We start from the raw sequence: 27748 nt of genomic DNA, 5'->3' as shown, positions 1-27748 counted from the left end.
AAGCGGCTCCAACTCTCCAAGCTACAGGTCCCAGGAGCCTGCTTCCGGGGGGGGGGGGAAGGTTGATGCGGCGGACTTTCCGGAAGTGGCTGTCCCGGCGGCTGCGCACCGCGCCTGAGCCGGAGCAGAGCGGCTGGAGCGCCCGCGGAGAGACCGACGCGTGCGGTCGGGTCCCGCACCCCAGCCTCCAGCAACCGGGATTCGCTTTCTGCTTGCTCTGGACCGAGGTACCCACGATGGAGTTACCTGAAAAGGAGACAACCTGTTCCGGGTGAGCCCAGGCCGCCCCGGAAATGCGATGGCCGAGGAGCGGGCCCCCAGGACCGGACTGAGGTGGGAGTCAAGGCTGCGGGTGTCCCTGTGCGTTTGGCAGTCTTCCCTCCACCCGCGTGAGGCCAGTATCGCCGGCGCTGTGGGACCAGCCGCGCGTACTAGGATGTTCCTGCCCTGCGTGAGGACCCCTAAAAGCTGTCCCCCGTGACACGGGCGGGAAACTGAGGCACAAGGCAGCAGCGTCCGTTGCGTGGAAGTCTCCGTGACCCTCTACCTCGGACCTTCTTCCCTGGACTCCCTGCAGTTCCACCGGGGATTCCCGCCTGCGAGTCCTCCCGGCGCTCGCTGCGGACGGAGCTTCCTCTTCTTTCTTTCCCTGAAGTGGCCTCATTCGCGTTCTTTTTTTCATACACCCTTCCCGTCGTGATTTCACACCGGCCTCCGTCTGTCCTCTCGTCGCGCTTGTCTCTGCTTTCACCCTCTCGGTCACCTTTGGCCCGAGTAGACCCTTACGTTGGTGTTTGGGAGGCGGGCGCAGGCGAAGAGTGGAGCCCACGTCTGGCTCAGACTCGACCTGGCTGGAGGCTGGGTACGGGGTCGCCTTCAGCTCCGGAGAGGGAGTTGAACGACTTGGTTCAGCCCTCACGTTTGACCTTGATCTAATCACGTAGCCACTCCGAGCCAGTTTGTTTTGTTTAATAAGGAAGCTGGATTAGATCAACTCAAAAGGCCCTGCCTCCCAGCTCTAAAATTCTTTGTCTCCGCAAACTGTTCCCTAAACATTGGACAGTCGCTGCCCCCAATCAATCAGGTATCCAGTTTGCATGCCCTTTAGACTTGAACCCTATTTTGGATAAGATAAGAATAGTTGTTGGCATTTGACCCAGCAGTGCACTTGTGAGATGCTTTTGTTTAAGGTGGTTATTGGAGTTAAGTGTAGTATGTAATACATTGTTTACTGAACTTTCTCGTTTTGTTTTCTTTAGATTGGGTTTCAAACCAAGGTACTGGATTCTCCTAGTTCAGATAAAGAGCTCGGAGTATGTAACTTAGAAAATGGCGTAATCTGCATTAACATTGCACAACTTGAAGATATGACAGTTAAGGAACGCACATGGACTTGTGGCACACGGATATGTGTGCACAAAAAGAGGAAATCTATCATTCTTTAAAGATAGGAGGACATTCTTCCTCACCAAAATGGTTATCAGGTTTGAAAATCTCCAAGAATTAAAGAGACTGTGTCACTGGGGTCCCCTGATAGCCCTTAGTGTCATAGCAATATGTTCTACGATGGCCATGATTGACTCTGTGCTGTGGTATTGGCCCCTACATACAACTGGAGGAAGTGTGAATTTCATCATGTTGATAAATTGGACTGTTATGATTCTTTATAATTACTTCAATGCCATGTTTGTTGGTCCTGGCTTTGTCCCTCTGGGGTGGAAACCGGTAAGGAAAAGGTCCCTTTAGATGCTGGAATTGTAATGATAATTTAGTTTTTGCTTTGTTGGTTCTAACCAATAATATCAAACACAGACTGCTTTTTGCTATGGTAGAGACTACAGTATATTATAATTACTGGTCATTTAAAGCTCAAATTATTTCATGCCTGTTTAAAATTATTGATCTAAATTAGTATTTCCCAAAGCAATTTCATTGAATACTTGTCCTGCATTGAAAAAAAAAAAGGAGGGATGGTAGAAACACTGCATATCACATACACCTTTCTTATAATTTCATGATGCAGTTTGGCTCTAGAATCTTTTTACATGTAATGCTTTAACATCCTCAGAACCGAGAAAAACTTTAGAAACTGTTGGTTTAAATCATAAAGTTTTTAAATCATTGCAGTGAAATTTGGGACGTACAATATGAATCAATTCATGCTTCTTAAAATTTGTTTGAAAGTTCATGTTTATGAATTTCTGTATTCCTTGTTGAGGAACATTGCCTGGTACCTTGATAGAAATGCAGACTCTTGAGCTCCACTCCAGACCTATTGAGTCAGCATCTGCATTTAATGAAATCCCTAGATGATTCTTAGGTATGTTAAAATTTGAGAAATACTGGTGTGCTATTTGAAATGAGTATAGAAATGGGTAAGACACAATTCATATTCTGAAAAACCTTGTAACTGGGGTGAGAAACTAAGGCACTTTCACAAATAACTGTATAGAATAGAATGTGATGAGTGCTGGAAGTTAGAAGGAACTGGGCATCTTCATCGGGACCTATGGGAGGAGTGACAGTTTCCTCAGGAGATGGGAAAAAGGCGTTTCAGGTTGAGAGAGTAGGGGGAGTGTGTGTTCAGAAACTGTGGACAGATTATGTAGTGCAGATGAGGCTGAAACAGGTAGATTATGGAAGGCCTCAACTACATGAGAAATTGTTAGACCATAGGGAGCTACCAGAGGTTTCAAGCAGAGCTCTGATATAATCAGGATCATGTTACAAGAGTATTATTAAGAGTATCAACTGTGGTGTTTGAATCCCCACTCTAAATATCTGCCAAATTGTCAGCTACCTCTTTTCTGAACTACTCCCATCCCACTAAGATTTTGTATAAATAGGGCCAGCTATACTCTGTGGCAATGAATTGGGGTGGCATAGGGAAGAGAAATTAAAAATGACTTCTGGGTAATTGGGAGAGTGATGCTGCTGTTAACTGGAATTCTTTTACTTAAAAATATTAGCTCAAAAGAGCTGAATGTAAATTAAGATTCCATCCCTCCACTATCCCCCATAAAAAACATTAAACCATAGGAAAGCATTTATTCATAAGGTTTGTTATCATTTAAGATTGATTAACTGATATATTTTTGTTCATATTGTGCTGCCAAGGAAAATACTCAGGATAGCATGTACCTCCAGTATTGTCAAGTCTGCCAAGCATACAAGGCACCGCGGTCACATCACTGCCGAAAGTGTAACAGGTACGGCCGGGGACTGATCACCTTGACCACTGGTCTTTTGTTCTCTCTGCCACATCAGTCCTAGTTTTTTTCCTCTCTGCAAGGTGGCTACTCTATAAAAAATATTGTCCAAATACTTGTGTCCATAATCTCCATATTATTCTTAAATTATCGATTTGGATAATAAATACATTCCTTTTGTTATATGTGAAAAGATTTTTCTAGAAAAGCACAGATTGTGTTTGCTTCTTGCCCTGCCAAGAGACAGTAGAAAGTTCTATCTTCAGGTTGTTTCCATAGATCACGATTAACTGTGCTTGTTGACTGTCGTCTTGACTAGCTCTCGAATTGTTCTGAGTCTGAATACAGAAGAGAGCTGCTTTTTCCATTATTAATAAGCTAGAACCTTTAAAAATGAACAGCTGTATGTACTTATTAATAAGAACTTTCTGATGAGATATTGAGGTTCAGGGGAACCATGGAAGCAAATAAAGTTGGCTTGAGGCCAGGACATTTTCTTCTAGCAACAACAAGGGAAGGAAGCTCAGTAAGACTGCTTATTACACATCTTATATTCAGTAGTTGCTTGATTAGCTCAGAGACTCCACATCTAAAAGGCAAGGACAGGAAAGAAGGAAGGAAGGAAATTGCAAGCGTCTGCTAGGTCCCAACAGCCCCAGTGGAGATTTCTAAGTGATTTTGTTGAGTCTCTATTGGACTTCAGTCACTGCATTTCAAAACCAGAGGAAGACCAGGAACCATGCTCATTTCTTTATAATGAACCTCTCGGTGCTACCTTCTTTAAACAGACTCACAAGGAGCTGACATCTTTTCCTCAGAAGCCGTTACAAAGCCTGCCCTTTCTTGCGCTGTTTAGAATTTAAAAGAAGTCACTGTTCAGAGTTGTTTAAAAACTCATAAAGATTTTTCTTTTTGTTCCATGAAATGTAATTCCTCTGACTCATGAACACGCTGGATTCCTATTTGCTCGGTCTTTTGAAGACCAAAGTTATTTCAAGTTGACAGGATTTCCTGCCTCATGTTTTATGTAAATGCTTCTTGTTAGGTGTGTGCTGAAGATGGACCATCACTGTCCTTGGATCAACAACTGTTGTGGTTACCAAAACCATGCTTCGTTCACACTGTTCCTCCTGTTAGCACCATTGGGCTGTATTCATGCTGCCTTCATCTTTGTTATGACCATGTATACACAGCTTTATAACCGGGTACGTGAAAATGTTATAAAGTCACTTGTGCCGGATTAAATAGTTATCATCAAGATTATTTTGAAGTCCCTTTTGGAAATACAGTAAACCCTAGATTTTTGGACTTTGGATTTAACAGACAAAATTTCCAGTCCAAATGTCATATGTGAAAATTAACACCCTGTTAAATTTTAAAATGCTTTTAACCAATATTTGCTTACAATTAAATTAACAGGTTAATTTTTTGTTATTAACTCACTAATACCTTCTAAGGATGCAATAAAAAAACAACAAAAAGTAACATTTGAGAATAGCTAAGAATGATATCATGTATATCAGTATGAGTTCAAGCTACAGTGTTAAAAACAGCTATGTTTGCTTTGTCCACAATTTCAAGTTAACCATTTGTTGATCTTTTGAATCCTGTCATTTTAACTGTGACAGTAGAGCGTAACCATTTATCACAGCCAAGTTTTTCGAGCCTGTGTTGTTGTTTACAGCTCTCCTTTGGGTGGAACACGGTAAAGATTGACATGAGTGCAGCCCGGAGAGATCCTCCTCCAGTGATTCCGTTTGGATTAGCTGCGTTTGCTGCCACCTTGTTTGCCTTGGGATTAGCTTTAGGAACAACCATAGCTGTTGGGATGTTGTTTTTTATCCAGGTAAGCTCCTCAGTTACTGTTAGCTAAAAGCTGTCAAGTCACTGGGGCTGCTTAAAATGAGAAAGAGATAGAGGCTGCACTTACATATGCAGTATGAAATGGAAGTTATTGTTACTCCATCTAGGTAACTAATTCAATTTTCTGTACTCGTCAGATAATTTTGGAGTAGCTTTGCCAGAATTTCTAGGTAATTGAATTTTTAAAATGTTAACTTGGAGTTACATAGCACTTTGTAGTTGAGAGAGATCTTACATTTATAGTCTGCTGATCTTCACATCAACCCCAAAAGAGGTTGAAGATGAGTGTTATTTTCCCTTCCTTACAGATGAGTAATTGAGTCACAGAAAGTTTTTAGTGATATACCTAAGATTATTCATTTTTATATTCAGTAAACATGATTATTAATGTTATTTTACAATAGCATATATTTAATCAGTATCATAACAACATAGCTAACATTTATTGAACAGTTGCTATGTGCAAGACACTGTTTTAGGCGCTTTACATGTGTCAGCTCATTTAATCTTAGTAACAACCCTATGAAATAGGTGTTGTTTAATGCCTACTCTGTGGTGAATTACTTCGCTAGTTTCTGAGGCTACAATAATGAAAATGAAGAGGGTCTTGCTCCTAGGGAACTCAGAATTAGTAGACAGCTAACTAATACGGTCATATATACGCGTAGGTCGTAGATTTATGTACAAAGTAATGTGAAGGGTTGTTTTGACTGTGCCGCACTGTCTCTGGGAAGACACAGCCAGAATTCAAGGAAATGCAGAATTGTTAGGGAATTAGATATGCTGGGCTTGACAGCCTTTTTTCAGCTCTTAGTTTAAAATAAGCTGGTTTGGGTTATACTTCATGTTTTCTACTAGCCTGGGGTCAAATTCTTGGATTATTTTATTTTCCTCAATGCCTGTAATTAAGAATCATATTAGAAATAAACTAAAATTCTGTGGCGTGAAAACCTATATAAATGGAATTAGTTATGTGCAGGAAAATCTAATAGAATTTGGACTGAATATATTCAGTTTTTAAGGAAAGCAGAATATCTGGGTTGACTGAAATGAGTCACTTATAATAAGTAGATTAATCATACATTTAAGGTTAAAATAGTTATGATTTTAATAGCAAAAGACACTTAAGTACTGATCGAATGGATTATATCAATGTTTTATTAATACTCTGTAAACCTTATTCAGAAGCTAATTCTTAAAACATGCATTTTCATTAAAATAATATATTGGGATTTGTTTGTGTCTTGATGGGATTATTTTGCGGAGAGGCGTGGCGCAGCGGTTCAGGACAAGGACTTCAAGTCAGGTGCACCGCACGCCGTTACTGAACCCTTATCGTTCTGGAATCGTCATCCAAGGAAGGGAGCAATAGACACTGTCTCCCAGGGTTAGTGTGAGGAGAATAATCATAAATGAACCAAAGTTCCATTGTAAAATTTTGCTGCCTATTTTTCAGATGAAAATTATTCTCAGAAACCAAACTTCTATTGAATCATGGATCGAAGAAAAGGTAAATTTAATACTTGTTTCCCTCACTATCAAACTGATAGACCAGATAAGTGCCTGGAAGTGAAAATTTGGCTACCAGATAGCTTCCTTAAGTCATTTGCATGCCACATAAAAGGTAAATACAGAAGACATTTTGATTCTTCCCTGGTCTAATATAATTCCCTCGGAAGTGTGCTCCTCATACACTCTGAGCTGCTGAAGAGGCCTGAGCCACACGCTGAACCATTTGGCCATTTCTCAGCCTAGAGGAGAAGGTAACCCATTTGGAAAGGAACTTCCACCAAGGCGCCATCATGTTTCCTTAGTGCTTCAGACATCAGATAGGACTTACAACATTTATGTTGCCGCAGACCTCACAGCCTCCAATACTTACTTCACACCGTCTATTGTGATTGTTATAAAAAGTAAATCTGACTACCCTGCTCTGTGCTTAAAATGCTCAGAGCCTCCTCATGGCTCATCACCATAGCACAGGTTGTCTACCCAAGTGCCGACAGGGGCTAGGCAGATCACCCCAATGGGTGGAGTCAGCCTGTGCGCCAGAGCTGCCTAACAGATGAAACTGATTGTAGCCCCAGGGGAATACTCTCCCAGTATTGTGTGGTCATTTCATTATGTTTCAAGAAAAGTAAGAGATCTGGATTTCTGTGACATCTTTCCATTTTTAAATGTTAGCAAGGAATTCAAATTAAAAACAAAAAACCCTGCGAGCCAAATATAACACCCCTACAGGGCATATCCAGCCCCCTGGAAGCCAATTTCTACATTATAATTTACAGCAGCAGTTCTCAAACTTACTGGTCTCAGGACCCTTTTATATTCTTAAAATTTGTTCAGGACACTAAAGAGATTTTGTTAATGTATATGACATCTATTTACAGTGTCATGTTTTCTTAGAGAAGTTTTTGAAGATTATTTCATTTAAAAAATAGTAAACCCATTATATGTTAATAGAATAGCATGTTTATTAAAAAGTAACACTATTTTCCAAAATTAAAAAAATAGAATAGTGGGATTGTTTTATGTTTTTACAAATCTCTTTAATATCTGACTTAACAGAAGGCAGTTGGATTCTCACATCTCCTTCCAAATTCAGTCTGTTCAGACATATTGCTTTGATTGAAGTAGATGAAGAAAGTCCAGCCTCACACAGATAAGTAGGTAGAAAAGGGTAGAGTATTTAATAGGCCTTTTAGATAATAGTAAATATTTTACACTATGTTAAAACTTGACAAGGGACAGTTCTTGAAAGGTTGGTTGCATGTGAGGCCTGACACTGCCTCAGTAAACTTCTTGTACTCTTACATTTCAGTCCACCAGTCTGTGCTGCTCTGTCGATGGATCTGTTACCCATTCATGATTTTAGGCCCTCTGGCATTGGTCATTTGGAAGAGGTGGTTTTACAGGGTCTTGCAGGTTTTCCCAGATCTTGATGCATTCATTCGTATCACTACCAACCTTACGAAAAACATCTTTAAATATTGGGAAGCTGTCAGGCTCATAATGGTGGATATAAATTTCCCCAAATTCAAATTTTTACTTGAAAGCCTTTCATTTTTCACTGGCAACAAATGCTCAGTTGTTTACATTGAAATAACAGCCCGACTTCATTCATTTTTGAGAAAGGGTCCACGAGATACTGAAGTTTGAATAACCTTTGTTACATTATTCACTTTCGAGTAAAAGTAGCATTTCATGAAAAAGCTGACTCTACAGTTTTTGTTAGCTCACAACTCAGACAAGCGTTTTCCTTGAGATAGTACTTCAGCATGCTTTACATGCAGTCCTGTTTTGTCACACAGAGTAGTAAAAGGACTCCTTGAAGGTTGAGATTTAATAGAATAATTTTTATTACTTCATCTAAGACATTCTCTGTGAAAATTTTTTTGGGGATGCGCAGGGGTTATTCTGTTTTGAACTATGACTGTGTAGCGCTGAGGGCTATAACAACTACTAGTACAGTTTGGTGCCACTGTCTTGATTCCTGCTTAAGGTACCAGCACTTTTACCCACCATGGGAAATGTCAACGCAATGAAAAAGGCAAATAACATCTTAGTATTATAAAGAAAGTTGTTTGACTCTGTTGAACCCCAAGAAAAGGCCTTAGGGACTCAAAGAGGTGTGCAAAGCTTGCTTTGAGAACACTGATATGCAGGTTTAAGTGTGAGGTCCTTAGCTTATACATAATCAGGCCTTTCATGTCTTCTTTTACCTGCTTCAGCCGCATTTCCCACCTTTCCCCACCGCATCTCACACTCAATTCCAGCTTACACCAAGTAACTCATTATTTGTTTCTGTACCTTTCCAAGTGGGCCCTCTGCCTAGAACACTCCTCCTCCAGTTTCTTTGCCTGATTTCTTCTTCCTCAAAACTTCCTTTAGGTATCATTCCTTCCACCTTCCTTGGCTCTCCCTAAACAAGGTTGCTTTTCCCATAGCACCTGTCACACACCTGTCACACAGTATTGATAGAACCCCCCTAACTTCATTGAGTGCTTCTCGGAGGCAGAGCCATGCCGAGGTCACTTCTGTACGCTACTCTTATCCTTACCACTTCTTTGTTAATAGCCTAAGTCTGTTCTCTGAGACTCGTATACATTTTGAAGACTCTGAAGCTTTTGCTTATAAAAAGGGAAAAGAAATTACCCTTTCCTGTCTGGGTGGGTATGGATTTATACAATTCAATAAATTCATACATTTTACAGGTTGATAACTCTTTTAATTGAATTAATATCAATATCACCTTTTAAGTAACTATGAGAAGCTTGTCCTTAATATACTGTCCCTTGATAATAAAATATTTTAAGTATCATTTCTAGTTAGCATAGTGTACTGACATTAGATTAACCATCTTTATGCTGATGACCAATGTCCTTTATAAAGTGCCATGCTGAACCTAGGAATTATTTTAAAGCTGGTGCTTTCTTGCTGAGTAAAATATTCAAATAATTGATAATATTAAGTTTATAGAAAATTTACCGAAATTACCAGACACTAAAACTTATGCAACAAATTTCAACTGTTTGTTCACTTATTATCAGAATAAATATTATGTCTTTATGCCACTAGGTGTCAGTGGAACTTAAGATTCTAAGCCAGTATCTCTTTAAGTTAAAGCTAACAATTTAAATGCCTAGAATATAATTTATACAACTCAAATATTTGTCTATGCAGAAAAGGTACATATAAATCCAAATATTAATAAGTATATATGTGTGTGCAATGGTATAGAAAACTGAAATGAGATCTGCACATACCTGCTAGCTTTTTAAAAAAGTGATTTTCATTAAATAACTCCCATTAGACTTTTCCTGGCCATTCCGACAGGTGTCACTGCAGCCCAGGATACAACCATTGCATTCTAGTGCCCCCACGACACAGTTTCTCCATCCTAAACAAACTCTGCCGCCTCTTACAACTGCTTGTCAGCATCTCTGCTTTACACCGGGACACTCTTACTCTGCTGAACAACAGGAACGCTGAGAACTTTTATATGGAATAAAGTCATTAACTTCTAAGAGGCGTGTTGAATGCTTGTTCCTAAGTAAGCCCCGTCAGACACTCTCTGAATGTTCTGACACAAGGTCGGTGTGCTGGGTTCTTCCTGTACTGTGGTCAGTTTACTTCGCTCTTCTATGTACACTAACATCACAAGGAGGGGGTATTTTAATAGCGATACAAATCTGAAGAATAAATATCCTCAATAGTGTGTTACTAAGAGCCGGTTAAGGCATCTGCCGTCTTATGTCTTTGTTACCCACAGGCTAAAGATCGAATTCAATATTATCAACTAGAGGAAGTCTTTGTTTTTCCTTACGACATGGGGAGTCGTTGGAAGAACTTTAAACAGGTATTTACGTGGTCAGGGGTCCCAGAAGGAGATGGAATGGAGTGGCCAATAAGAGAAGGCTGTCACCAGTACAGCTTAACAGTGAGTGTTTTTGTTCAAATAGTCTTTCCTTTTTTCCTCACCTTCTTCCCCTTAACTTTCCCTTAACTCAGATGGGAAAATAAATCATAAAATTATTTTTTCAGTACGTAGCAAAATGAATCTTAAGTTGATAATCGAAACACTTTTTGTATCATGTCTCTGTTTTATTTAAATCTCTCCTTAACTCTCCATACTTGTGAGATAAAGTACTGATCCCTTAACTTGGTTTTATAAAATCTGGCCTAAAACTGCCTCCCACCTGCTTCCAGACAGGAATCATCTTTTCCAGCCAGCCGAGTCTTCTCAGTGAGCAGCTTACACACTCCTGCCTCCTGACTTCGCCCACACTGCTTTTTCTTGCTCATGTGGTCTCCTCTCTGCTGGAATTTATTAAGACCAGTTTCAGTCCCGCCTCCTCTCTAGTCTAACCTCTGCACTCTAGACTCCTCCGGATTTAGCACTTAGTCATATCCTCCTGTGTATGAATAAGTGGAGGAAAGTGAGTTGTAGTGATAGCAATGACATTCAGTTGGGACTCTTGTTTGGTGAGTTTTGCAGGCTTTCTACCGTGTCCCTAGAGAATCTGTGAATGTCTGTGTCATCTTCACCTTAGTGCTGGCCTGGAAGCTCCACAGGAGCAGAGAGCACATCTCCCTGGTCCCTGGGCCCCAGGGAGTGCTCTGTAAATACACACAGACGAAGAAGTTAGTGAGAGAGTCCTGAGAAGAAAGCCCTGCTTCAGCCCTTCTTCTTTGTCACAGGGCCTTCTCTCCATGCTGAAAACACACATGGCCTTTAAATTGTCAGCAGTTAGAAATGCTGGAAAACTGGGAGTTTTGTCAGTTCAGTCTGATACCAACATTGAGATAAGGCTTTGTTTCTTTTTCTATCTTCCAGATAGAACAGTTGAAACAGAAAGCAGATAAAAGAGTGAGAAGTGTAAGTAATTCTTTTGCAATGATACTAATTTTTTTTTTTGGTTGGGCTCTGCAATTTTAGATAGTTTTTAAAATTGCCTTTGATTAGAAGCCAGCTGTTGGCTTTTATTAAATACTATTTCTTAAAATATTTGTTGAAATTTAATGCAACTGACTTTTGTTTTCATTTAAATAGTTTGGACTGGAGGCTTGGAGAGAATTTAGTCAATTTATATTGCCAACAGAAAAGCACTTTTCCTCAATATAGCTTGTTAGTGTGAAACCTGTGTTTACAGTTATACTGTATAATACAGTGGTCACTGGCTATTGACATTTAAATCAATTAAAATGAAATAAAATTAAAAACTCAGTTCCTTGGTTGCACCAGCCACATTAGGAGTGCTCAGTAGCTATGTGTGGCTGGTGGCTACCACACTGGACCCCACAGAGAACACAGCCATTGTTGCAGAAAGTTCGATTGGACAGCACACTCTAGAATTCAGTTCTCCGCTATGTGCTTGAAATGAAGGGGAAGAAAAGCCTTGAGAACTAGAAACGCCGGCTACTTCCTATAAGGGAACTGGGTGGGTAGCAACCTGGGAGGGAAGGACTTGTCAGCTGATAGTTTGGGTCTACCTTTAACAATTACAATTCAAACTTAAGAAAGCGCATATAACGGGTAAATGTTCAATTGTCTTAATTGCTTGTGACAGGTTCGGTATAAAGTAGTCGAAGATTACAGTGGTGCCTGCTGTCCTTTGAGTAAAGGAATCAAAACATTCTTCACGAGCCCCTGCACTGAAGAGCCCCGGATACGGCTACGGAAAGGGGAGTTCATTTTAGCCACGAGAGGGTTGCGGTGAGTGGTGGAAAATACTGCATTTTCTCTTTAGTGGCAAAATTGGCATCCAGCCTAAAAAAATAACGTTAATCTTTTAAATATTTCAGATACTGGTTGTATGGAGACAAAATTCTTGATGATTCCTTTATAGAAGGTATGAAAATGGAAGGGGAGGTTTAAAGGACAGACTGCTGCAGTAACTCCAAATTTTACAAGAATGACTTTAATAAACAATCACATATCACATGCATTAGAAGGACTAAGGAGAAGAGCGCATCATTGAGCAACAAAAAGAAGCTCCTTGTATTATTTCTCCATAGCACTGGGCTTTCTCAGTTCTTTTTAATGATGGCTGACATTGGAGCCTATGCCTAACCATGGGACAGGCACTTGTAGAAGTGTGTCTTTCTGTCACTTGTGGTATTGAAGCCCCATCAGCCCTCTGTGTCCTGTCAGCCCTCTGGTAGACATTCTCATTTATACTTTATTGGCGAGGGAACTGAAGCAGAGGCTGAGCCACTTTGCCCAGGGCCCCAACCCAAGCAGTCTGGCTCCAGAGCCTATGAGCTAAACCCCTAGGCCATGTGCTCCCCTTTGAATGAACATCCCTGTTAAGTTTTTAGAAAAACTAATAGATTGTATTTGATTTTTGCTATTTTTTAATAGATTTTATTTTTTATAGCAATTTTAGGTTATAGCAAAGTTGAATGGAAAATACAGAGAATTCCCATTTATCTCCCCGCGCGCCCCCGCCCCCCACACACACACCCCCAGTGCCTCTCTCACTCTCAACATTATATACCAGAGTGGTACATTTGCTAACATTAATGAATCTACGTTCACACATTAAAATTCTTCCTTTTTAAAGTAAAGATTACCCGATTATGCTCTTTTAAAAACACTGGTTAATTGTAAATTAACCCCAAATGACACCTTAGGCAACCTTGATAGAGAAATTTACATGTTAGAAAAAGTCTTAAAAAGGAAATTCACAAAGGCTAAGAAAGACAGTTCCCTGGAATAGATGGAGTGTGACCATGCGCCAAGATCACACACAGGGAAGTGAACACCCATGTTGAAAGTGCCCCTCAGACTCCAATTAGGGACTTTTCTAAACCACATTAGCTCCTTTCCCAAATGATGAAATTGGGGAAATAACTTTTCTAGCTTGTTAGGACAAGTGATTAAAAGCCTTATTTTCCCCCCTCGAACTGTGCTTACAAAAGATGGTAATGGGGGAGGGTAAAGTGACTAAAATCTTATTAATTTGAAGTATAGGACTTCTGGGTCTCAGAAATATCATTGCAGTGTATCTGACTATTTCCCATTAATTTCATTTTCTCCCTCAGGTGTTTCAAGAATAAGAGGATGGTTCCCCAGAAAATGTGTGGAGAAGTGTCCCTGTGATGCTGAGGCAGATCGAGCCCCGGAGGGCGAGAAGAAAAACAGATAGCCACGATGACAACAGCGGTCCTTTAAGTCTGCCCCATTACTTGAAAACTGTACACACTACTAAAGAATTATGCAATGAGTCTACTCTGGTTAAGGTGTTCTTTTCCTCAAAGGTGCCCTAGTGCCATGATCTAAATACTTTTATGATCATTTTGAAATGGAGAAGCCATTCTGCATATGCCTTTGAATTCCTGCCCTTTTGCCACCTCTTTCATGTCCCAAAAGGAAAGACACTTCACCCAAGTAAGTCAGTTGCATTTTCTCTAGGGATTTTTATGTGCTGCACACTCTGGACCTCACCTGCAGATACTGTTCCCCCTCTGGCAGGAGCATCTGCATGTGATGCTTCTATCCCATTTCCCCCTCTGTTGATATTTCTTATGTAATATTCTAGATACGATAGAACTTAATTTGTCGGATTCGATATAAGCTGAAATTTTGTTACCTGTCTTTTAATAATGCTTATTTTGTCAAATCAAATAAAGATCAATGGATGTTCTCTAGAAATCATAGTGGTTTTTTTGTTTGTTTTTTGGTGACTGAAAACATTTGTCTTAGTTTCTTAAGGAAAAACTGCCCTGCTACCCAGTCAAAAATTGGCATCTTTAACAGTGAGTCTTAAGACGCACATATTCGCCTCCATAAATAAACCCCCCCAATGGCATGTTGAGATCACAGCATTCTAGGAGACTTTCACCCTGGTGATATCGAGCTGCTCGTGTACACTTGACTCCAAACCTGACGCCGGTGTGGGTGGTAAGAATGCTGCTGGACTCCCTCCTGTTCCTAACGTCAAGCATGTCTAAACACACGAGTACAATGACAGAGGCCACCTATTTCAAAATCCTTCCCAAGGCAGGAACCTGAGCTTTGTGGGTCGGCCTTGTAACAGTTAATAAAGGAAGAGCACTTGGGAATTCAGCAGTTAATGAAACAAAACTCTGCCCCATTCCAGGGAGGGGTGTGGAGATAGACAAGTGACATACATGTCAGCTGGAGTCAGGACTGTGAAGGCGGCAGGTGGGAGGGTCCGATGGAGGTGATGTTTGAAACACATGCGGACAAATTACATGCCTCTGGGAGTTCCTGCATGTTAGGCAGAGACGACAAGCACTGCAGGCTGGAGTGCGCCCGATGTTTCAGGAGCTGGCACAGCCCGTGCAGGCGAGCTGGAAAGAGCCAGGGCCGTGGGAGAGGAGCTTGAGGAGGCGGTCGGGCTAGACCACGGAGGGAGGGCCTGTAGGACAACTCCGTCTTCCCCTTGTTTCAGCGACTGAATAGACATTTCTTCAACTTTCCAGGCTGGGAGTGTAAAAAACCAGGAACGTTCTTAACTCCAGTGAGAGGCCAGAAAGGACACCGGTCAAGATCAGTACGACAGACGGTAAAGGAGAGAACAAATCGGGCTCCACTGGCGTCTGGGCTCAGCTGGTCCTTGTTTTGTTCACAGCTGTGGGGTAAGAAGGCCTGGCCCTCTCCGTGTAGAAGTTTCCCGAGGTAGTTATCGAGCTTGGCTGTGTGCTAGAATCACCTGGGCACCTTTAAAAACCCAGTGCCTCGGCTGCACCCCAGGGCGCGTCCATCAAACCCCTGGGGCAGCACCAGGTGTTCGCGTCGCTAAACTCCCGGGTAATAGTAAGAGCGTGCGCCCCGTTAGAGCCACTGCCTCCCCTGCTTACGTGGCCCCCATCTAAGGCCGGTTCTCATCGCCGTTAGTGAGGAAGGACATGCCACAAGGTAAGTATCCGCAATACTTTATTATTTTAAAAGCTTTACATTTACAAGCCGAAGCGACACGCATTGCCGGAGGGGGGGGGACCATAGTGGGAAGTGGAGGTCACAGGAGAAAAGGTCAGTCGGCTTCTTCCCAGAAGATAAGCATGTTGGGCAGGGTCGGGCTGCCCCATAGGTCTTTGTTCTCAGTTCACGAGGTTTTCCCTCAATGCTTTGCTTTGTTTACTGGAAAGTGCACTTGACATTGTTTCAGCTCCTTCCCCCACAGCTTCCAGCTTAGCAGCAAACTGTGGGGGACAGATGTCCTCAGCAGCAGTGTCCCTGCAGATAACACTTGAACATTCTTTCCGGACAACATGTCACAGGCCCAATTTTTCATTCTCCTGAGTAAGACAGACTAGAGAGGCTAGGGAATCTTCAGGATTGTGCACACAGACGTCAGCGTACACGTAAGTACATGGAAGGAATCTGTCTCTCAGGTGTGATTAAGAGCAGTGATAGGTTAAGGCCTGGCCCAAGGTTGCGAAGATTTTGTGGAGTAGTTAGAAAACAGGAATCAGAAACAGCTTTTCAGGACTTAAACGGCTCTTAACTTGAACACGGGAAGCCTAAGAGTTGGGACCTTTGACAAGGTCAGTTTTACTGGAAAACAACAAGAAAGAAGTCACAAAGGGCCGCTTTGGCTCTTGAGCTAGTGGTCACTTACACAGGTTGGAGATCATGAGGAAGAGACAAAATACGAGCGGACCTTGAAGAGAGGTATGTTGGTAAAAGCAGCCCAAAAACCTAAATGTCAGCAACATTTATGATGGGAAGGAGGTTTATTTAGTCCAGAGCTAAGCTTCCGTGTTACACGTCTCTCGGTATTTTTTTTTAAGTCCCCAAACTATAGTTATAATTTAGTAGGTAGAACAACAGGCAGGAGAAAAGACAAAAAGAAAGAACATAAGGTTAGCTTTTAATTCATATTCCCACAAGGCGGGCTACTCCGAGGCCTGTGTAGCCGCCAGTACCTGACCCTACTCCTGGATGTTCTCATACAGGCTGTTGATTTGGGCCTGAAAGTACTTGGAAAGCTCGCCCCGCTTTGCTTTCAATGTCGGCGTCAGGAGCCCATTTTCAATGGAAAACGGCTCTGGATGGATGTAGATGCTTTTGACCTGGAAGAGAAGGTGAACACGTACACGCGCGCTTGTTAGTGACCTGGACTTCTCAGCAGGGCCTCTAAGCGCTATGTGAAGAACCTTAAGGAACATCCCCTTATAAACCACGGCTGGGGAAGCGGTAGAAAGGACAGTAATGCACGCCCATCCTCACGCACTTCCAGTTTGGGAAAGAAATGAGTAGGGAGAGGGGGAGTGAGTGCTGAACAGCAAAAAGGGGCTGTACAAATAATCACGGACGGTCGCTGCCGTGACCGTTAATGGGTTCATGGTGCAAACTCCAAAGCCAATTCCTTGGAAACTGTTCATTTAAGCCCATTATCAGTGCCACTCTCAAACTTCCTAGTATGACCTGAGGGACCAGGACAGCATCCGCGGTACACACCTGTTCGAAGGATTTAAGGCCGCCTTCTTTCCCAATTTTCTGCAAGTCTTCTAAAATGGCTTCCTTCACAGTCTAAGAAGAAAAAACAGGGCTAAAGCATGGCCATTTAGAAGAGAGCCTAAATGAAAGGCTGAACACGAACCAACCCAAAATGCCTACAAAACTTTTCTGTTTTCCAAATTCCCCCCCACACACAAAATTCCTACAAAAACTTTCTATTTTCCAAATTTCCCCCCGACAAAGAACCTATTACTATAAAAAAAAAATAGGGGTTTGTTGTTGTTGTTGTTGTTATTTTTAAACTCCTGGTCCTGTCCGCCTATCTAATGAAACCAGTCAGTCTACTTAGGGTCCAGCCACCTGCCACGGGCTTGGGAAGAGCCTGTGCTTCCAGACAGAAGGAACTCGGGGCGCCCAGACTGCTGGGGCCTCCCCTCGCCCATGATGGGCCCCAGGGGCATGTACAAAGCTTTGCTAAGTGACACTTACTTGGTTTTGGCACAGCTCTTCAAAGGAGCCCTTAACCCCAAGTTTGGCTGCGAATGAGGAAAGCACTTCTGCGTCAGGAACCACCACGGCTACCAAGGATGACTGTGGAAAGGAAAGAAGGCCTGTGAGAACTACTGCGAGGGCGCCTCCCGGTGGGTAGAGAGGCAGGATCGCAGCTCGGAAATAGGCATTTCCCGAGACTCAGATGCAGTGCCACTGGTCTCTTTTCTCGCCAGAGTATTTCCAACTCATGGAACTCTAATCCCATTTCCCCTGGCCTGCCGCCCAGCATGGCTCAGCGGTTGAGCATCAACCTAGGACCGAGGAGATCAAGGTTTGATTCCCAGTCAGGGCACATGCCCAGATGCCCAGGTTGCGGGCTCGATCCCTAGCAGAGGGCATGCAGGAGGCAGCCAGTCAATGACTCTCATCATTGATGTTTCTAGTTCTCACTCCCTCTCCCTTCCTCTCTCTCTGAAATCAATAAAGATATATTTTAAAAATAAATAAAGTATCCCTGACCTGTCCCTATCAACCCTCCCCAGTCTCCAAAAGCTAAGTCTAAGCGCAGTGTATATAAAAAAGGGTTTGTGCCAAAGGACTTCTATTGCAGTGGGAACTAAATTCAACGTACATCTCTTTTTACTGCATGGCTACCCTTTAGTATGACTGTTGGACAATTCTACTGACTTGTTTATGGAGTCCATGCTAGTTTCAAACAAATTATTTTCGTTTATATTGCCTTATTTGAGGTTTGGAACGTGGCTTTGTGTCTTTAGTTCCATAAGCTGATACCTTCTCATCCTGAGCAGATTTCCTGAAGCCACTAGAAGCTGCATGGTCTGTACCTAGAAATGGGCTGTCATTAAAACAAACATATTACCCGTAAGCTTTCCCCATGCACAAAAATTTGCAGCACCGGTCTACTTCTGTGGTAGACGTTTTCTATCTTCTCTGGAGCGATGTATTCTCCTTGGGCCAGCTTGAAAATGTTCTTTTTACGGTCAGTGATCTTCAGAGTTCCGTTCTATATGAGACAGACAGGAGACAGCGTCAGTGATTTTGAGCCCTCTGTGGGTGGTGTCAGTGGAGAAAGTAGTGAAGTCACAGGTCTCTTCCTTCCTTTATAATTGACTTTCGAGCTGTCTTCCACTTCCCATTCTTGGCTTTGAGGAAAGGGGAGGGAAGCAGCTTCCAGCAAGAGCCTGGGCTATTGGAGAGTCAATGTGCAGCCTAAGAAGAGGTCCCCAGGACTGCTGGGGTTATGTAAACTGTTGCCCCAGCTACTGAAGAAATTTTGCAGCTGTAACTTTCTAATCACTTAATTTCCAGTTACTCCATTTCCAGCACTCCCGGAAATAGGGAAGGAATGATCTTATATTAAGATTTTTGAATAAGTTAGATCTTCCCTCTCCTTGACTCTGTTCTATGTATGCCTTCTGTTAGATTTGGGAGCAGGCTGAAGAGCTCCACTGTGCTAAGGCTAATCAAGCAAGTCAATAATTGTGCTTGTTAGGGCAGAAGCAGGGCCGGGGAGGACTCTGACCAGCCACCAGAGGTCATTTGATGTCTCTGAGCTAATTGGTCTGAGGAGCTTAGGTTCTTAGGGATTTGAATTCGGACGACAGTCAAATACAATCCACATGATCACCCCCTAAGTAGGGCAGCGGACTGAACCAACCCTTGAACCATCAACAAGGCTGACTCAAGAAATCAGCCATCAGTTCAGCCTAACAGGCATTACCTGAAAGTGATTAATAAGGCTCAGCCCTTTATAACTCTAGGGTGGGGATACATCTATTGCCTTCATCCTATGCTCATTAGAGCTGAGAACTCTTATACAGAAACAGATAAGTTAGCACCATACTACTAGACCCAAGTCTATGAAATGCACCATCAGGACCAGTGTTCTCGAAGTTCTCACCAAACGTTTTGTGAACGTCACTTAAATCTTGAGACTATGGAGTCAGAAAGGAGTTTCAGATTTGGCTACATTCCCCACTCTCCCAGCACACAGTAGACAATTTTTCAGGGAGGAGACCTTGGAAAATCCCCTGCAGGGCTTCTAAGTATTCATCACAATTATGTAATCGTTTCCTCTCTTAGATAGGGTTGACAGAGACTACTGGTCATTGTTTGTTAGCAAGCTATGCTTAAAAAAATGTTCCTGTATATTCCACAGAGAGAGGGCAGCAAAGGCCACTGAGAGGAAAAACCGAGCCTCTGCATATGCCTAGTTAAGAAATCTTGCTTCCTTCTTTTGATATGTCTCTACATATTACGTGGAAAGAAACACATCCCTTTGAAACTTATAAAAGGCAAATGTTATAAGCCCATGGAGTTATCAAATCACAACTTCCTCCTCAAGAAAAGTAAACGAACAAAAATAACCCAGACTACTACACTCCGTTCCTGGAAAAGTCACCTAATTTTCCTTCGGCTGTAAGCAAATCCATTCCATTGTCACGGGAGTCATGCCAAGTCAGCTGATCATCCCACTCACATCTCTGCCCAGTTTGTTGATAAGCACATGGTTTTCCCCAGTCCAGCAGCATAGACTCCCAGAGGTTTGAAAGAAACACCCACCGGGAGCCAGCGACCAATGTCTCCCGTGTGAAGCCAGCCATCTTTGTCCAGGGCTTCAGCTGTCTTCTCGGGGTCCTTCAAGTATCCTTTGAACACGTTGACACCCTTGATGCAGATCTGCACATAAGATGGTACAAAGTGATGACAAAGCAAAGGTTACCACTCCCGGCATGGGTACTTTACAAAACACCTGCTCCCGCCCTTAGATCATTTGATGGTTTCAACTACAGTTTGAAGAGCACCCAACTGTAATCCCTATTGTGGGGGGATAGGAAAGCAAGGTTCAGAAATTCAGTCCCTAGCTCAAGATCTCAAAAGAGTCAAACACAAGCCCGCTCACAATTGTGTTCTTCTTGATATAAATATCCCCACCATGACTGCCTTGCCACGGCTACTGAGTGCAACCTACTCACCTCTCCTTCACCATTCACTGAGAAGTAGTTCATGTCTGGTACATCTTCCAGCTTCACATGATTGCAAGCCAGGGGGACTCCAACATGGCCTAGAACACACCACACTGAGTCAGCTGGGAAACCATGAAATGGTGATAATTCCAGGCATATTTCAGAGATATGTATAGATTGACTCTAAAAGTAAAAAGACTGAAAAATCACCGGCCAAGATAGAAAGGCCTGGACCAAAACCTGAGTTGGCTTTGGCCGCATTCACCTGGAGCACGAAGGTTTTCTAAACTCATGAGTCCAAGTTCAGTTAGAACCCTTCTCCCAGCCACTGCACCTCCTGCCCAGCAGGCGGAGAACCTACCTGGTCTCCAGTCCCCAGGGGATGTAAATGTGCAGCCAGCAGTGCATTCTGTTTGACCATAAGCTTCAAACACCTGGGAAAACCAAAGAAGGGCTTTGAGACTGACTCAAGATAAAGCAGGAGCAGGTGATGCCCTGTGGCAGAAGAGGAGAGCAAGGTTTCTGAGGGTTGGAGGACACTTAGTGTCATAATACCTTCAGCTCATGCCTGAGCTGCTAAGTCTTTACAGCTGGGGGTTCACTCAAAAAACAAAAGGGTCCAGAAATAGACCGAAGTATGGAAACTTACATTGTACTTTGGGAAATGTGACTTTTCAAGTTGAGGGGGAAATGAGAGCTTTTCAATAAAAGTTGAGACTAGGAAAAATATTTCTAACACAACGAAAATGAGTATTATTACTACATGAAGAACTCTTAGGAGGTGATGTGAGAGAGAACCAAGTTCCCCTTTGCTTAGTTTTCTGAAAGGAAGTAATAGAGTGATTTGTGGAAGAAATGCAAGGGCCAATAAGCGATAGAAAAGATGTTGAGTGTTAATAAAAGAAACAAGACCCCAATAAGGTTGTTCATGTATTTGATGGGCTAAGAGTTAAATGACTGAGAAAGACTTAGGATGTGGGAAAATAAGACCTCATGAATTATTTGCAAAAAACAAATAAAAAAGACAAGATCATACTGATGGGAAATTTGATAATCTACATTAACGTGTTCAACAAACCCAAAATGTATACTTTGAGCCAGTAACTCTCCTTGGATGAATCCCAAATTGATAATTGCATTAAATACTAAAGGATATACAGGTATCCTAATCACTTCATTGATTATAACAGCAGCAAAAAAAAAAAAGGTAAACAACTCATGTCCATCAATAGCAGACTAGTTTAGATTTTTATTTGACAAGGAACAGTGTTGACAGGCACTATTTGACAAGTATTTTAGAGCCCTGATGCCTTTTATGTAAAGGTTTCCATGCACAGATGCATAAGAGGTGACCAGAAGGATATTTTCTCCTGATACTGAGATTTTTGGGTGACTCTCTCTTGGGTAATCTTCAGTTGTGTTTTCAATTTTATTTAAACAGTGAGCCTTAGTTGTTGCAAAAGTGAAATAAGCTATCTTTAAAGGTGCGTGTCTTACCAGACATCCCATTGCCGCCCGGAGGAACTCCAAGACTGGAGAGGAGATGGGGGCAGCTCCAGTGACCATAATGCGAACCTTTCCACCCAGGTTGTTCTGTTCAGTGGAAATAAAAAACCTGCTGAAGCCTCTCCCCTTGGCTTCATTTTCCTCCATTGCAAAGTGGGTTGAACCACCTACCCACTGTTTTGAGAATTAAACTTGGTAATTTACAAAGCACTTAGAAATGGACCTGGCATTGTGGGAACACATTTAAAATTTTAGCTATTATTGTCACCGCTGTCTACTATTTAAAATTTCCTCATATAATTTGTATTTTTGGTCCCTTTGAATTACTTATAATCTCAACAGACCACCCTTAAAAAATATGAGAAATTGCTAGAACGTAAGTAAAATCTGTTTTGAACAATTCCCTTTAGTGACATAATTGTCCGGGAGGGATCTCAAACGGTGAGTGAGCACAGGGAGTATGAAGGGATCTCCAGTTAAAGAGATGCTTGGCCATCAGGGGGAAAGCAATATCTGCGGAGTCAGTGGGCAGCCTAGATGCTTGCCCGGCTCTGTCCAGGACCCACCCAACCTACCTGGATCTTTGCAAAGATGAGCTTGTCCCACAGACTGTTGCGTCTGATGATACCCCTTTTCACTTCACCGAATTTACTGGAAATAGCCAAGTTCAACAAGAACTTCTTCAAGGGTGTTTTGGCTTCATTTTGAACCTGCAGGGCAATAACTCCATTTAGTTGGAAACCTATTAGAGACACTCACCAAGGCTCATCTGGGAACAAGAGATGCTGCCGTCTAGCTTCATAAGGAAGCAGCTCTCAATCATGAGCTGGTTTGCTGAGTAATAAAGAGCCCAGAGAATTATGTCCATACTAAAAAAAAAAAAAAAGAAAACTTAGTACATACATTCAGAGCTCCAGTTTAACAGTATAGAGTCCTTAAGAGCCTTGTCAGGCCTGAGCCACAGACAGTCCCTTCATCCCATGGTCAGCCCAGCAGAAGCAAGCTCAGTACCTTATCGTAGATCCTGTTGAGGAGCCGAGGCACCACGGGGAACATTGTGGGCTGCAGGGTCTTCATGTCATCGGGCAGCAGCCGAATATCTCCCTGGAAGAACCCGACTCTGGCTCCACAAGAGTACACGACAACCTAAACACAAAACGGAAGAAAAGGGCTGAGAGCCAAAGGACCACTTCAGGGGGCAGCAGAGAGAGGATTTTCCACTCCCGCCACCGCCTGTGTCTTTGAAAGGCCAGCATTGCTTTCAGCCCTCAAATCGGCCTCAGCACAGCCCGAAAAGCCTGGAGTCCACTCCCAGGCGGGCAGCTCTCCTCCCGGGCACACGATGCTGAACAGCCTCCCCTTAGACACTCTGGACACCTCACCTGGACCAAATGCTGCTTCTCTGCCCCTCTGTGGGGAGCTGCCTTTTCTCTAACTCCTAGATCTTTTCGAAAACTCTAGCCCAAGTAAAATTAAAAAGAAGACAAACATCTCCTCTGGCAGGTCAGAATGAAGGGTCAGAGGTCAGCTCCTGGCTCTGACCTCGCTCCACTCGCAGGCACCTGTGTGAAGGCGGGAGCAAGCTGAGCCCCACCGGACACGCAGGCTTAGCAGAGGAAGGTGCCACGCGGGCCAGGGGCAGGGGCAGGCGGGCACTCGGACTCCGCTGTGCCTTCTCCTTGCCTGGGCCCTTCCCCTTAAAGAAGGGACTGTAGACGTTGGACAGCTGCCTTTGGAACAGACGTGGGACTAGCAAGTGAGGACTCCCTTTCCACATCCCTGCCAGGCCCACCGGGCACTCACCTGTACAATCCTCTCAAACATATGAGCCAGGGGGAGGTAGGATATGCTCACATCCTCAGGGGTGGGCGCAAAGGTGTCCTGCAGACCAGGAAGAGGAGACAAATTGGAGTAATGCCAGCCCCTCCCAAAGAGATTAAAGAACTACCCCTATTAACTATAGTTAATAATCTTCTGCTGCATACTTGAGAGTCGATCTTAGAAGTTCTTGTCACAAGAAAAAAGTAACTATGTGTGGCGATGGATGTCAGGATCGTTTTGCAATACATACAAATACTGAATCATTATGTTGTACATCTGAAACTATTATAATGCTAGGTGTCAAAGGTATCTCATTTAAAATTAAAAATATATATTTTTTAAAAACTGCTTCCTTCCAGGAGTGCCCTGTGCAGTCATGCAGGGGAGTGGGGGGTGCAGAACCATGGGCGGTGCCCCTGACTGTGTGGGTGTAGAGGTCTGCAGGGATCCTCAAAGACCAAGGCTTGATGGAAAATGCACAGTCCCACACTCAAAGATGCACAAATGGTTGTCCACACTCAGGCCCTCGACCTGGCTTTTTATCTCTCTCTGCCTCCTCTAGCTTCAAGATTAAAATCTCATGACAGATTCACATTCTAATGACGACCTCTTTCTCTATGGACCACTGACCTCCATGCATTTGAGAAAAGCTGCAGCGTTTGAAACCACATTTTGATGGGTTATCATGGCTCCTTTGGGGTCACCTGTAGGAAACAGGAGGTGGGAAGATCCTTTAGCTAATAGGCAACCTTTGGCTTTAAAATACAAAGCGACCTTCAATGAGTTCTGTTCCAGAGAGCCAGGAGCTTCTCCTGCCACTGTCCTTGTATGAATGGTACATGACACTGTTTATGAATGATTAATGCCCCCAGAGGCTCTACTGTTGACAGCCCTCTACCTCCACACAGGGCTCAGCCATAGCTCAGATAGCAACACAGTAGGAAAGGAAAATCCAAGTTACTCTTCCCCACCCCGGGCTGTTTTTATGTTGAAGACTTTAGATCTAACAATATTATCGAGTTATCACCTTACCAACTGGGCAGAATGCATCACGGGCCACATTAAAAGCTATTAGGGTTCTAATAGCTAGCTGCCAGGTGGGGGTAGGGTGCACAGTGATCTGGGTACAACTATCGCTGGGTTATCTTGATTGAATGACCATTCTAGTGGTGTCAAATGGAAAGAGCAGTGGGTTGGGGGAAAAGGTTGACCGAAAGAATAACCCATCTGAAATCCAGAGCATGTAGATGCCTCCCAGTATGTTCAACGAACTCTATCTGCTATGCTTACAGTTTTCTATCTGGGTATTCATACTCAAAAGCCTTAGGTGGTAAGCTCTAAGGATTATGGTTCATTGTAGGGTTTACTGACCAGCCTACCAGTGGTCAGTGACTCAAGCCATGTTTTCGGCTAACCCGAGGCCTCTGGGACAGCTTCATGGGCACTGACCTGTGGTCCCACTGGTGAAGCAGATGATACCCAGGTCTTCCGGTTCAGGAGGCTGGAGGGGGAAGCACAAGGGCTTAGTCTACAGGAAGCTCTGGGAGTCCAGTGCACAAGATTCAAATTCGGGCAGGAGAAAACTTACCACAGGTTTTTTGAAATTCTCTTTGCCTATATTCTAAATGAGCAGAAAACCAAGAAAGAAAGAAAGACATTAGTTGAGATGGAGAGACTTGTGACAAATCCAGCCCCCTCCCTTTGTCATGAGAGCACATCTGCGGGAATATAACCAAAATTTCAACTGGATCAGGCCCAGAAACCATGGAAAAGCATAAGGTTCATCTAGATTGTAAATCTTAAGAGGGCGGATTCCCAATGTCCAAACTTCCCACCATACTCTTAGGTTCAGTCATCTAGGACCATTGCTAAATCTTTTTGAATAATATATATAGTTGACATTTCAAGGCTTAGTACATACCAGTCACTGTCCTGAGTTATAGTTAACTCTAACTCCTCTGTGAGGTAGGGACTGTTTATCTTCATTTTACGGAAGGGGAAAGGGAGATATGGAGTAACTTGTCCAAGGCCCCCTAACTAATAGTGCCTCTCTCCAGGACCATATCCTCAGCTACCTCTACTTGGAAGTCTGTGCATGCTGGCCACAGATTGTCTCCTCCCAGGGCATGGTTTCTGGGTTGTCTTGGGGAAATTATTCTTGACGCTTCGCAGCATGAGTCTAACTTGCTCCTGTCCTGCCACCCTGGAGAACAGCAGCCTGAGCTCTTGTGGAGATGTCCGGCCAAGTAGATGAGCCCCGATGCCCATGGCGTGAGACCAGCCTCAGAGCCACCCATTACCTCAGCATCATAGAAGGATAAGATCTCAACTCCTTTCTGTTCCCCTCTTTGCCTCAGGTCATCCTCAAAGGGGTCCATGAGGATGATCAGTCTCAGGCCTGGAGTGAGGCCCTTCTCCACATTTTCTAGCAGGACCGATGCCTTTTTGGGTGTATCACAGATCACCATGGCAATATCAGCTGAAAGCAGAAATACAGCCAGAGGTCATCTCCCTGTTCTGCTGTGCACCTGGCTGCCTTGTAAGGAGGAAGGGATTTTTGGAAATTTCAAAGCTAGTGGGTCCCCCAAAGGATATTCATCATGTCTGCAAATCGGCTTTGTAATGCATAAAACCTGAAACAGTCCACTGATAATAAAGGAGCTTAACTGAAGCAGAAACAGTTCCTGTGTGTGCTGCCAACACAGTTTAGTCTCTAGAGAAGCCACAAACTCCTCCTGCTTAAGAACATAGTCGACTTCAGGCTGAATGGCTTAGGTGTGGTCCTGCCGAAGTGTTTTACTTGGGAGGGGAAGGGGGGAAGAGAAAGGAGGGGGCAGGTGGGATTCTAGCAGACAGGCATTTTGTGATTCTAAATGTTAGCTTTTGCTTTGATGCTGGCTTACGCAAATAGAAAACACCTGATTGCGCCTATAGTTCGTGGGTCTTCTTACTTGATCTACTATTTGCAACAGAAATAACATCTTGGGTATGTGGAAGGGCTGTTATTTGCCCTTTGAACTTGCACTTGCTTGAGAATGGTAGCTTCTTCTGAACACTCACCATAAACATTGGTTCATGCCAGTTAACTGTACTGACTTCCATTTACAAGAGTAGGAACTTGGGCAGTTTCACAGTGATGAGTCACCCACTCTGGCCTTTTCTCCAGTGCGGCCAAAGTAAGTAGCCTGGTCCTCTAAACTGCACTGTCAGACTATGTCACCTTAAAGCATTTCATTGACTCTTCTGTCGGTGCCTCGTGGGCCTTTTGTAACTACCCTGTAAATTACATTGTAGCTACTACAAGACAGGAAAGACGTGAGCATTTTTCTGGTCACAGCCTTCCCAGTCTGCTGACTGGGAAGCAGATATTGAGAAATTACTCAGCTTTAAAAAGAATCGAGTTATAATGGAATAGTAAAGTTTTACCCTTGTTGATAATGTATATGACGGCTTCTGCTCCCAAGGTATCATACAGGGGGACGGCTACCATGGAGTACGTGTAGCAAGCTAGCTCAGAGATGATCCACTGCATGGAGAGAAGGTCAAGTAAGGACTAGAGAACACTTTGAAGAGGAAAAGTATTAACTTAGTCATTTAGGCAACACATGATTTTGTGGTTCCTTTGTGTTTAAAAAAAAAAAAATCACTGTGGGGCCCTAGGGACTACCGCTGCTAATGCTACAAAATACAGTTAAATAAAGGAGATAAGAGGCTCAGAAATAACTATAATACAAGGCTGGACCAGGAGACAGAGGTAGAGTGTGATGAGTTCTAGCCATAAGAGGTCTGGGAAGCATTAGGGAGCTTCAAGGAGGCAGAAGTCACTTTCAGGGGTGGCGTAAAGGTTCTCTGGGGCTGCTTTGGGGGAAGTGATGAAAATTGTGCAGGACTTTGAAAGGACTGGTAAGTTTTGGTTGGAAAGGTGGAGGCAGCGAAGG

General features: G+C 43.2%; 2 protein-coding genes across 6 annotated transcripts in view; one reads left to right on the top strand and one right to left on the bottom strand.

Moving 5' to 3' along the window:
- Positions 1-59: 59 nt before the first annotated feature.
- On the top strand, positions 60-14231 carry ZDHHC6 (zDHHC palmitoyltransferase 6). Of its 4 annotated transcripts, none has more exons than XM_081158017.1 (11): positions 60-1084; positions 1260-1725; positions 3118-3209; positions 4255-4414; positions 4894-5055; positions 6529-6582; positions 10345-10512; positions 11410-11451; positions 12143-12288; positions 12378-12424; positions 13620-14231. In XM_081158017.1, exons 2-11 carry the CDS (start codon positions 1474-1476, stop codon positions 13721-13723), a joined length of 1227 nt encoding a protein of 408 aa, XP_081014143.1. In that variant the 5' UTR covers positions 60-1084; positions 1260-1473; the 3' UTR covers positions 13724-14231. The 4 variants fall into 4 exon arrangements, with proteins under 4 accessions (XP_081014143.1, XP_081014142.1, XP_081014144.1 ...); XM_081158016.1 differs by having other exon boundaries at positions 101-333; XM_081158018.1 differs by having other exon boundaries at positions 111-271.
- A 1233-nt stretch (positions 14232-15464) lies between these two features.
- Positions 15465-27748, bottom strand: part of ACSL5 (acyl-CoA synthetase long chain family member 5) — a 37957-nt gene continuing 25673 nt past the window's right edge. For both annotated transcript variants that reach the window (XM_081158015.1, XM_081158014.1), the window contains exons 6-21: positions 27237-27336; positions 26111-26289; positions 25399-25431; positions 25260-25311; positions 24441-24514; positions 23793-23870; positions 23001-23135; positions 22565-22699; positions 21981-22076; positions 20845-20917; positions 20493-20581; positions 20080-20196; positions 18377-18520; positions 17494-17595; positions 17005-17076; positions 15465-16616 (exon numbers count right to left, since the gene is read on the bottom strand). In XM_081158015.1, coding sequence (XP_081014141.1) covers positions 16476-16616; positions 17005-17076; positions 17494-17595; positions 18377-18520; positions 20080-20196; positions 20493-20581; positions 20845-20917; positions 21981-22076; positions 22565-22699; positions 23001-23135; positions 23793-23870; positions 24441-24514; positions 25260-25311; positions 25399-25431; positions 26111-26289; positions 27237-27336 — 1620 coding nt within the window. In that variant the 3' untranslated portion in view covers positions 15465-16475. The remainder of the gene's footprint in view (positions 16617-17004; positions 17077-17493; positions 17596-18376; positions 18521-20079; positions 20197-20492; positions 20582-20844; positions 20918-21980; positions 22077-22564; positions 22700-23000; positions 23136-23792; positions 23871-24440; positions 24515-25259; positions 25312-25398; positions 25432-26110; positions 26290-27236; positions 27337-27748) is intronic.

The sequence above is a fragment of the Miniopterus schreibersii genome (assembly GCF_964146895.1).
Source record: "Miniopterus schreibersii genome assembly, chromosome: 14".
Lineage (NCBI taxonomy): Eukaryota > Metazoa > Chordata > Mammalia > Chiroptera > Miniopteridae > Miniopterus > Miniopterus schreibersii.
Note: the sequence above shows the minus strand (reverse complement) of the source record. Positions and strands in the feature narration are given on the sequence as shown.

Bases quoted from the DNA above. Each gene is read 5' to 3' on its own strand.
- ZDHHC6 (XM_081158017.1), top strand. From the start codon at position 1,474: ATGGTTATCAGGTTTGAAAATCTCCAAGAATTAAAGAGACTGTGTCAC. The intron at 6,583-10,344 runs GTAAATTTAATA...TGTTACCCACAG, and splicing joins AATCATGGATCGAAGAAAAG to GCTAAAGATCGAATTCAATA. The intron at 11,452-12,142 runs GTAAGTAATTCT...TGCTTGTGACAG, and splicing joins CAGATAAAAGAGTGAGAAGT to GTTCGGTATAAAGTAGTCGA.